Consider the following 12,222-nt stretch of genomic DNA (forward strand, 5'->3'; position numbering starts at 1 on the left):
TGTGCCACCTAGCTGCCCCCAACAATAAGCTTTTGATGAACAAAATCTTCCAGAATGCTGGTGATAAAGTGAACCACAGGCAGTGATTGGGTGTATCCTTCCCAGTGGGTATTGCTTATTCATAGCCTTTTTCTTTTTTCTTTTTCCTACAGGCAGTGGAAACCAACCTGGCTTCTAAGGACAGTCACTGGGTGTTTGTTAATGAGGTAAGAAAGTCCTTAGGCTTGGAAGCCCTAGCTTGGGCTTAATTCTCCTTTCCCCATTTAACCCCTGAACACATTAATGTTGCTGGCATCAGGACCCAGACACTCAAACATTGCCCCTGTGATGATGGGACTGAACAATTGAAAGCCTTTTTCTCCTTTCTTCCAACTTAAACCACATGTACATATGCACATACATTGTGTATGTGTTTGTGTGTGTGTGTGTGTGCGCGCGTGCATATGTGTTTTGGAGGTGGGGTCATGCTGTAGTCAGAATTTCCAGGACCCATGATTCTCTTTGGAAACCAGTGACAACAACAGAAGACTTTGGATGTAGGTTTGATGTTCATTGATACCCAATTCCAGTATGTACTTTTACTACTTGCCTGTCTTCTGTAGAGCTTAGATTATCAGCAACTCCTAAATTAACTGATCAGTTTCTAATAGCTTCATTCCATGAGAAGCCAGGTTTATTATGGAGGTAATTCATTCTTTTATGATGCATTGTTCTCTATTAACTCAGGCTAAAATAGTTGAAAAGGATTCATTGGTTTATTCTAATAATTGTGCAGATAGTATCAGGTAACGGTTTGCTTCCTGGGTCTACTTTTCAGAGCTTTCCTACATAAATCCACATCGTATTAGGTGCCCATTTTATCTCGACCAGTCATAGACATTTAAAGTGACTATCCATTTACCTTATGGCACTTTTATAGTATGTAACACTATGTAATTAAATGAAGGGATATTGCATTCATCCTTCCCTTTAGTGAAGGCTTCATGGATCCACTTGCAACCTCCTAATCGTCTGATATCGGATGGTTTGAGTTGCATCAGCTTCTCCCCAGACCCCAAAGAACAGGATTCTCTTTGTTCTCAGAGATACCATAAGTCACAGACCTGAGGCTGGGTTTTATTTTTTGATGTTTCATTCAGGTTGTGTAGGGAACCCCAACAGAATTCCCAGTATAACTATTAATTGATACTAAGCTATAAGGAAGAGATATATTCTGAACACCAATCATTTATGCCTCTGATCTCCCCCTTTACCTCTATATCTTTTCCGAACACTGTGTATCTTTTCTTCCTTTCCCATTTCTCTTCTCCCTTTTCCTCTGCCCTTCCTATTTCTTTTGTCTCTTCCTATCCCTCACCTTCTCTGCCTTCCTTTCTCCCCTTCTCCTGTCTCTCTCTGCATCCCTTTTTCTCTCTGTCACTCCCTGTCTTTTTTTACTCTTTTGTTCTCTCCCTCTCATTCTATTTCCATGTTCCTGTCTCTCCTGCTCCCTTTCTCCCTCTCTTTGTCTCTGTATTCCTCCCTTTCCTTCTCTTTTGTCTACTGCTCCCTTTGTCTCCTGCCCTTTAGCTGTTTCCCTTTCCTTCTCCTCTTTTATCTTGTCCTTTCTTTTTCCCCCCTTTACTTTCTTCTTCTTCTCTCTCTCATCAATCCCTTCTCTCCTATCTTTATACAATTCAAACAATTCGAGTATTCACTCCAAGTTTGTACCAAAATAGGGTTTCCATTGGTGTAAGGACAATCCATTTTGCCACATTTCAACCTGAACAAAGGGGCAGCAGCATGCTGACCAGAATAAACACTTACATGTATACTATGCATAACAACAAAATTCTTCAGTCCTAAAGTATTTGATGAAATGAAATCAGAGGAATATTTTATGCATATCTATAACCATAATTTTGGTGTCAGGATCAGGCTTCACCAAATGAATTCGGGGGAAACACTATAAAACATCATGCAATATGTTCTCCAATTGAATTCTTTTTTTTTTTTTTTTGGTGAGGCAATTGGGGTTAAATGACTTGCCCAGGGTCACACAGCTAGTAAGTGTTAAGTGTCTGAGGCTGGATTTGAACTCAGGTACTCCTGACTCCAAGGCCGGTGCTCTATCCACTGCTCCACCTAGCTGCCCCCCCAGTTGAATTCTTAAGACAAATTTATTTGGGAGACAAATAGTGGGACATTGTCACATGGTTGAGAGACAGAGAACCCAAGGCACCTTGAAGTTACTACTAGGTAGCCAACAACTAAGCGTGACAGATAGCAGGGAAGGGCTGGAGCAATATTATATGTCTCAGGGTAAAAGTGTGTACCAACTGATAGCTTCATATTTTAACTATTTTTTTCTTGCTATCTAGGGGCTTAGTTTCAGTTTTTTTCCCTAAAAATTTGGAAGGATATAAATGCTACAAGCATTCTGTAATTTTGTTACTCTGGTACTCACCTGTCACAGTTACACCTATGCCAGTTTATGCTAATTACATGTTTATGAAAATTAAGGATAAGATATTCACCTGGGGGATACACTGAAAGGCCTCCAGTTATTCTCTAGATGAGGTAAGTAGAGAGGGAGATGAAAACATACTGGCTCGCTTCCCACAAACTTTGCTTGTCTTCATGTGAGAGTAAATAACCTCTTTTGCTTCATTTTGACATTAGAGTAAGCTGCAAGTCTTCCTTCAATTCTTTAATTAATGCCTAGGGCCAAATTCCATCAGGAATGAAAAGATGCTGATAACACTCTGGTCGGGCTAGGTACTAGTGCAATTTTGTGATGAAGGACTTTATTTTGGCTCAGTTACTGACACTTGTGCTTTGGTGGTTGTTGTTTGTGAGACCTCTAAGAAATTGCTGATTATGTAATATATATGTCACTTAGGTTTATGACAGGAAGATTTCATGGTTAGTAGGCAGTATTGATTGTATAGTGAATAGCATGCTATGCATGAAGTCAGCATTGGCTTTTTATCCTTACTCTAAACTTTATTACCTGTGCAATATTAGGTAATCCAGTTAACATCTCTGGTGCTCAGTTGCACGATCTATAAAATGGGGAGAATAACAGCACTTTCCTTGTAAGGCTGTTATGAAGGTCAAGTCCAATTAGGTAGTATATTAAAGCACCTTGGAAACCTGAGTGTGCTATATAAATGCCTGCTATCAATTAAGTGATGAATGTGTTCAGCTATATAAATTCACCAAAGCCATCAACAAAAATGAGAAAGGGTTGCAATCTTCATTAGCTGTACCAATGAAATCATGGTCCATTGGAGTATTGAAATAGAGTGCTAGGCAGTAAATGCTTTTCTATATAAAGTCAACTATTTTTCTTAGAGACAGCTCCCCTAAGTATTAAATACAGACACATTCTGAATACCCTGGACATATGTTTTACTCTCTTCTTCTATCACCATATGGCTCAAGTGAAAAATAATCTTCTTGTTATTATTAGTTGCTTTTTTTTCTTATGGCATCGTCTCAGACTCTTTCCATTTATTAACCATGGAAAATTTCCACAATCATTAGCAGTAGACAAATAAGTTTCTGGTTTTCTTTCTGGATGATCCTAGATTAAAGCTAAACTTATGTTGGCAAGTATTCTTAATTTGTTTTTCATTGTATAATGAGTTTGGTTAGTAAGAACTAGGGCTTCATGATATAATGTATTTCATAGTAACTATTACAGCCTGATTTTGTTTGCATTAGAACAGATAATGAAAGTATGAGGATATATGACTACATGTCCATCCATCATCTATGTTTATCTATCATCTATCTATCTGTATCTAGGCTATATAATATATGTATGTATATATATAAATATATATATGTGTGTGTGTAAATATGTATATATGTAATTTTATTATATAAATGACACCACCATCCATTTTAGTTTTTTCCTTTCCCTTCCATATCACTGCAAACTATCTAAGCTATAAACTCTTTTTTCATGTGTTGACTGATTAATCTTGAACACAGGTCCTTTAACTGGGGTTGGTGGATTTAAAAAAAAAAGTTTAATTTTAACTTTTTTGGTGATCCTATATATTTTATGCATTTAAAAACATCATTCTTAGAAGGCATCAGTAATTTTCTTCAGACTAACAATGGAGTTCATGACACACACATACATACACACACATATACAACCTTAAAAAAACAAAACAAAACAAAGTAAAACTCTTGTTTTAAATCTTATAGGAAAATGCCAGTCTGGGTATAAATAGAGAAAAGTTTGATTTATTCCCATCTGAGAGATTTGAAATCTTTCAATATTTATTTTACCTTATTCTTCCCTTGCTAGATTATACCCCAATATTTTCAGGTTATGATCTCCCCAGTATCTTTCTACTGCTGCTACCAGCAGTTACCTATCCTAACCTAAAAGCACCCTCTCTCTCTCTCTCTCTCTCTCTCTCTCTCTCTCTCTCAAACACACACACACACACACACACACACACACACACACACGCGCACACACACACATGCGCACACACACACACACACACACACACACACACACACACACACACACTTCTTGCCTTTAAGTCTATATGAGAAAAAAGTTGGACCTTTCAAATTAACTTTTATAACATTTATGGAAAAGCACATTAATTTAAAAAAAACTGCATTATTGGTTTTGGATATTCAAGAATTATATCCTAAAATATCTCTTATCTAGCCAAACTGACCAGTACATGCTTCCTGAGCTCTCTACCATGATCCTTTCATAACTTGATCATCTCATGACATATTCATAACCCACTTCTCTCCATCTTTCTTTGGATACATACCTAACATATATGACAATCCCAAGCTCATTGCTTTGTTTTATAGATGGGTTGTAATATATACCATTAGAACAAGTGTTTACATCATTGAGTTCACAAGTCCATTAAAATATCAAATGAGATGGGCCATATCCAGAGTAAATGGATCAATGAAAAACATTTATTAAAGCACTTTCTATGCTCAGGGTATTATACTGAAAATCAAGAATATAAGCCAGGCACTGGCCTCAATGATATTACATTCTAATATGAGGAAAAATATAGAAGAGTAGAGATCAGGGAATGGTGTCTGGGAAGTCACAAAGATGGTGAGTTTATTCATTTGGAAATCAACTAACAACCTTTAAGGGAAAAATAATAGTACAATAGTATTGATGTAATTACTGAGCCCTGAGAAAGAAGTGGGAATGGGGTTGGGAGTGGGAGTGGGGCATGGAATAGCTATAGGGATACTCAGATTAGACTATTGTATAGGATGTGATGCCTGTTCATATAAGTATTATATCTCACTCTCTAATTTACCACTTTGTTAACAATAATAGTGCAGGTTTGTTAGACTGATTAAAGTGCTATTTTCTTTTTTTTCTTTTTCTTTCTTTCTTTCTTTCTTTTTTTTTTTTGTGGGGCAATTGGGGTTAAGTGACTTGCCCAGAGTCACAAAGCTAGTAAGTGTCAAGTGTCTGAGGCCAGATTTGAACTCAGGAACTCCTGAATCCAGGGCCAGTGCTTTATCCACTGTGCCACCTAGCTGCCCTAAAGTGCTATTTTCATTAGACTCTTGATAGTGGTCAGCAAAGGGTCCTAGAAGAGGGGATTTTGAAGAATGATTCATAAAGGGGAAAAAGGATACATCGGGCCATTTGAAAGAATGGTGAGAATATTCTCAAAAATACTTGTGAAGAATGAGATCTCAATAAATAAACAATGAATGATTTAAATTATATATATATTATTTCTGATATTGTAACATTCACAAATCTGAATATATCTGATTAATCTGCGATTGGCCATAATTCATGTATCATATCCATCCTTCTCATTAGGAAAAAGAAAAAGTGACACATTTTTTATTATAAATTGCAATTTTCCCACTAATTTCTGCAAGTTTACTTAATAACATTTATTCATACACTATGAAAAATACATAAGAATACTTACAAAAAAACCCATGTCATATTAATAGTGTACCATCCACAGTTCTTCTCATAGCACACATAAGAAAATGAATAGGTATATTGAAGTGGGCTGAGTTTTCAGGTAACATTATGTTGCTACCTTTGCTCCACAGTGAGGCATCAGATATATTTGCCCTATTCCCTCTCTAATTTCCTGACCTCATTTTAACTGCCTTGCAAGCCATACTTTATTGAAAATTTCCTTTCAGAAAGTCATAGTAATGTCTAATCATTTCTGGTTACAAGAGACTGTGACCCAACATTTATTAGCCCTTGGTTTGTTTTTCCTCCTTGTGTCATCTGAAGAGAGAAGAGAAACAGGATTGGTTTTCTATTAATAGGAAAAAAGCCAGCCCATTATGAGCTATGGTCTATCCTGTTGTCAGTATGATTGGAACCCCACACTTAAGTAAAGGAGTGGTGAGAGCTTGGTAGAAATGAATGACTAAGTCAAGTGCTAGTTTTGATGGTGAAATAGTTCCTGCCCACAAGGAGATTTCATTCCATCCAGAAAGACAAGTTACACACATATGTCAGTAAACATCAACATTATACAAAATAAGTACAAGTTAATTTTGAAGGGACATTCTAAATGAGGGCTCATAATTTGAGAAGAGTTAACTTTATTTTTAAAAAAATATGTCTTAATAATTGTTTCAATATAACTGATTTCTTTTGTAAGCCTTCCTATTTTTCTTTATTCATTTAAAAATATTAATTGGAGAAAAGGGCCATAGGCATCATCAGACTGCCAAAGGAGTCCTTGATTTTAAAAAAAAAAGCTTAAGAATTTTTCCACTAGTATCTAGAGATGTCAGGAAAGAGCTTGTGTAGGAGGTGGTTCCTCAGCTGAGCTTTGGAGGGGTCTAGGGATTCAAAAAAAGGACTATAATAAGGGCCTGGTGTATTCTGAATCGCCTTGTCTAATTCTGTGTAAAAGTCTCCTAGTATTGTAGGAAATAGGGAGTCCAAGAGCACACAGCCAGATGTTAACATGTGCTATTCTCATCCAAACTAGAAATGCCATTTTTCTTCCATCTGTCTGTCCATCCATTCATCCATCTATCTGTCCATCCATACGTCCCTTTTTTTCCATCTCCAATGACAGACAATAAATTCATTCCTCCGCAAAGCTTCCAGTCCCACTGTGAATGTACTCAGATGTACTTTAGTAAGCCGAACCCTTCTTAAATGGCATTTGTTGTCCTTATTAGTAAGGTTTTACTCTCTTACAGGTATTATCATGCATAAGAAAATGGAGTTTTGTAAGGAAATGCTTCAGCCAATTTAGCATCTCTCAGGGCAGCGTCTGTATTGCTGCACAGATGTTGGTGTTGGAGTGGGGAGGGCTAAGGGAGAAGCTGCCATTCCTCTAAGGGAAAAGAGTTAGCTTTCTAAACCTTAATCTAGAAAACACAGGGATTCGCTTGATTAAATGACAGCACAACTCTTCCTAATGATGGTGCAGGGGGATTAGGCCAAGTCTCATCCAACAAGTTATAATAAGATATATCTGATCTAACAAAAGATAGAAGTCGGATATAACAAGGTTTGCCTTTCAAACCTTGTTACACCTGCCTTTTCTTGCTGAAACTTATGTTTTAGGGAACATGATTGTACCCTCTACACCTGGATCCGTGTAACTAATTATAAGCTTTGTTAGGAAGATGTTCTCAGATATTTACTTTCCATCTTTGTTCTGGCTAACAGAGTTATCTGCCTGATTGCTCGAGTGAGAACCTGGATATTAGCATATAGGCCTCAGACTCCTTAGTGTGGCTTCCTTCTTTGGCACCTATGTGAGGCGGCTACTGTCTCCCAGCCTGGTTGATCAGCTTGTTTCTGTCATGGGAAGTCTAGGTCACTAGCTTTATTTCCAATCAACTTAGAAATCCTTGCCAGGGAAAGTGGTTCAGAAAGAGCCATCACTGTTGTCTTGGCTTCAGACTCCATGTTTTTCGACATGAGTCAATTGTGCCCGAAAAGTACACTGTTGTCTTACAGAGTTTTGACAGAACGATCCCCAGCGAAGGCAGCCCTGACACCCTCAGTGCTTTAAAAATAGATTTAATTACAACGTGCAGCAAACGTGTCTGAAAACGAAAGGTTAGAGCCTCTACCTGACGGCAGTTTCATCCATAGCTTTTCCAGCAAACGGTTCCTTGGTTGATTCAGATAAACTTGCTGCATTCAATCAAATGCACTAGAAAGGCTTTATTAGCACCCTACCATACCCTGTCATTACACCTTCTTTGCCAGTCTGGATAATTATTATGCCTGGTACAGAAGTGAGAACAGAATCAGATACACAGAGGGTAGAGAATAATAACAACCAACTCACGTCTCCATGGTTTACAAAGTGCTTGCCTTACAATAATCTGTTGAGGTTCATGGGATGGTGATGATTATTATCTCCATTTTGCAGAGATTTCAGGAGGGTATGTCCCATTTTCCTGGGTCGCATAGATAGTAACTGAGTTGACTGCAAACTCATTAGTGTGATACGGCATCCAACAATGGTAATACAGTCTTCTTCTTCTTCTTCTTCTTCTTCTTTTTTTTTTTTTTTTGGTGAGGCAATTGGGGTTAAGTGACTTGCCCAGGGTCACACAGCTAGTAAGTGTTAAGTGTCTGAGGCCGGATTTGAACTCAGGTCCTCCTGACTCCAGGGCTGGTGCTCTATCCACTGTGCCACCTAGCTGCCCCAGTAATGTAGTCTTAATCAGCATGAAGAAAAGCTTTGTTTCTAGGTTAAGAGACGGCATGGTCCTGCTGTGCTCTACCCTGGTAAGACCACATCTAGGATTTTGAGCTCTTTGAGGGGCTTTGTATCTTAGGAAAGCTACTGATGAGTTGGAAGCAATAAAGAAGAGAGCACCAAGAATGATGAAGGAGCCTGGGGCCATGGCATACAGAGATTAGTTAAAGGAACTGAGGTTACAGAAGAGAAGACCTAAAGGGAAGTAAACATATGATCATTCCCTTCTTGTTTTTATGGAACTGAAATGTAGAAGAGGAAATAGAATGATTATGTTTGTTCCCAGAGAATGTTGTTGTTGTTATTTGTCTTTCATTCTCAAAGAGGACCATGACATTGAGTTGATGTAAGAACTTACAGTGAATTGGATTTAATAGAGGCAGGGTTGTGCAAAGTCGCCAGCCTCACTCTCTCTTCCAGAACCATATGGCTCCAGTGGCAAGTTATGGATCAGTATAACTGGAAATGGCTCTGGATGTTTAAGGCAATGGGGTTAAGTGACTTGCTCAGGGTCACACAACTAGTAAGTTTCTGAGGTGGAATTTGAACTCATGTCACCCCAATTTCAGGGCCAGTGCTTTATCCACTATGCCTTCTAGCTGCTCTCTCAAAGAATGGACCCAGAATCAATGGGTGGAAATTACATAGATGATTTAAGATCAATAACAAGGGGGATATACAACTCCTCACCCTTGACAAATGCATGCTTGTGCATGTAAACATGTGCCTGCACAAACACATATACCTTCTCTTTCTCTCTCTCTCTCTCTCTCTCTCTCTCTCTCTCTCTCTCTCTCTATCTCTATCTCTATCTCTATCTCTATCTCTAACAATTAGATCTAAAATTGACAGAACTACCTAGGGAGATAATGGATTCATTTCTTCCCTAGCATTTTATCCACAAAGGCTAGATTCCTACTTCTTGGAAATGTTTGAAAACAGACAGATTCTTATTTAGGTTACTGGGGTCTCTTCCACCTCCCAATTTGCAGAATTCTGTGCCAAAGTCAAAATTTGAATTTGACCCTTTCTACCAAGTTACAGATTTGGAAAAGAGGGTGTATGGCTGCTTTGGTGTAAATCCAGAAGCCATATTTTCAAATGCTAAAACAGAAGTAAGTCAATTAGAGAAGCCAAGGAATGATAGGCAGGTTCCTACAATACCTTAGTCTCAGTTCAGCTTTTCAGAGTACCCTTATTTTGGTTCCCTTTTATCTCCCCATAAAGCTTGTCAAAGAGGTGATGTCAAGCAGTACAGAAAGTACAGACTCTATGCTCACATGACCTGAATTTATTGCTTTTGACACTTAATGCTTACATGATCTTGGACAAGTCATTTAACCTTGCTGGAACTCAGTTTCCTCATCTGTAAAATGTGGGTCTAGGGAAGGAGTCAGACTACAAGGCATCTGATGTACCTTTGAGCTCAACAACCATGATTCTATGAGCTATTGGGTAGAGCTATGCTACTTTATTATATTGAGTAGATTGAAAAATCCCAAGCCAATATCATTCTGTTCCAAAGGGTAGGAGACAATTCTTTAACTCTTCTCTGCTTCACTACCCTAAATAATTGGGTCCCAAGATTCATTTGCAGCAGATAAAATAGTTTGTGAGCCACTAAAGCTTGAAAAAGCCAAGCGTCATGGAGAAGTTGAAAAACATTTGGTGCATTCAGGAGAGGTCATCCCTCACCCATCTCTATGACATGGTCCCTCCCAAATTTCTACCTACTAAAATCCGCCCCCCTCCACACACACACCTTTTCTCCATTACAGCCTTCTCAATATTCTTGTCAATTCTTTCTCACTCAAAAGCACACTTTCCTTCCTCAAGTTTTCAGCAATATTGGGTTCAGATCACTCTTCTACTACTAATATGCTCCTGAAATTAGAATGCCAAACAGACACAGTCACAACATTTTAGATTTGGAAAGGATATTAACAGTCATTTAGTATAATCCACACTAGTTCTTACAATGCAATAAGCAGCTACCTTCATCACTGGGGAATCGACTACCTCCTAAGAAAATCCATTCTATTTGAGGACAGCTTTACTTTTGAGGACCCCTCCCACCATATCTAGCCTAGTTTGGCAATTTTCACTGATTATTCCTTATGATGCCCTCTGGTATCTAATCTTTTTTTTTTTCATGTGACAGCCCTTCCAGGTTATAAAGTAATTATCCTCTCTCCTCTCAATCTTTTCTCCTTGAGAATACCAGTCTCCAAAAGTTTTTGAACAAAAGCTGGTATCATTATTTTTTATAAACATGGACCTACATTATATGTATATTCATTTATTTGTCAATGTGTAATATGAAACTTATACAAACATAGAAATAAAAAATGGATGAGATGATGATGAAACAGTATTTCTTACTAGAGGAAACAGTGAGTAATTGGTGTTTATTGAATAGTTACACCTGAGCTTTTTGAAAATCACTGGCCACAGTGTGGAGGATGAATTGCATTGAGGAGAGATGTAAGACATGGCGGTCAACTAAAAGGCTAATGCAGTAGTTCAGGAAAAAATGTAATTAGCATGGTAGCTGTGTGGCTACAGAAAGGGGGATTAATGGAAAAAATGGAAGTGGAAGTGAAAAGATATGGTAATTCATTGGATAGTAGGGTAAGAATTGGATTGAGGAATTGAGAATGACACTACAATTATGAACTTGAGTAACTAGAAGAATGGCAGTACCCTTGACAGTAATAAGGAGCCTTAGAAAAAGGGAAATTTAAAGGGAAAGGTAATGTTATACAATCTGTGATCAGTAGCAACCCATCACACATGTTTGATTTGTTCTACTCACTCTATCTTCTCCACCAGAACAACGGAGGAGATGGGGATTTAATTCACCAGTTATGATTCCAAAGAGCAGAATTCACCTTCTGAAGGGTAGCTGCCACAACCAAAAGTCAACATCTAGCAGGTGGGGATGAGTGGAATGTTCCCACTAGCACTTTTATAGCTAGTACTGTAGTTGTCTACGAAGTGGTACAGTTGTAAGTGCTCCAAGGTATTGAGTCCTAGCTCAGCAGAGAGAAGGTTAGGAACTTGTGCCATGGACAGAGGAGGCAGAACGGAGGAGGTTTAGATGATAAAGTAGGTTTAGTTGTATTACAGACAATTGCCTACCATAATTGTCCACAAATGCCTACATTGAGGTAGATAGGATTTGACCCATGTTTTCCGCTCTTTTATTGATTATACAGTTCTGGGGATTACACAGTTCTAGGAATGAGGCTGCAATCCCCTTGGGTTCATGGCCTGGCTGCCCTGTCCTTCTGTGTTCTGTCTTTGGGCATAAGTCCTCTAGATGAAACATTGTAAATTGACTGCCCTATGGTATGGAGTCAGGGCTCTGCAAAGTCCTTTTTGTTGTTGTTATTGAATTGTTTTTGTTGTGACCAATGCTTTGTGACCCCATTTGGTATTTTCTTGGCAGAAATACTGAAAGCTGTTTGCCATTTACTTCTCTGATTCATTTTAT

At 38.2% G+C, this 12,222-nt stretch overlaps 1 protein-coding gene across 2 annotated transcripts in view; it reads left to right on the forward strand.

Moving 5' to 3' along the window:
• Positions 1-12,222, forward strand: part of GRID1 (glutamate ionotropic receptor delta type subunit 1) — a 1,160,974-nt gene that overhangs the window by 857,905 nt on the left and 290,847 nt on the right. For both annotated transcript variants that reach the window (XM_043982152.1, XM_043982151.1), the window contains exon 5: positions 153-206. In XM_043982152.1, coding sequence (XP_043838087.1) covers positions 153-206 — 54 coding nt within the window. The remainder of the gene's footprint in view (positions 1-152; positions 207-12,222) is intronic.

The sequence above is a fragment of the Dromiciops gliroides genome, chromosome 2 (genome assembly GCF_019393635.1).
Source record: "Dromiciops gliroides isolate mDroGli1 chromosome 2, mDroGli1.pri, whole genome shotgun sequence".
NCBI lineage: Eukaryota > Metazoa > Chordata > Mammalia > Microbiotheria > Microbiotheriidae > Dromiciops > Dromiciops gliroides.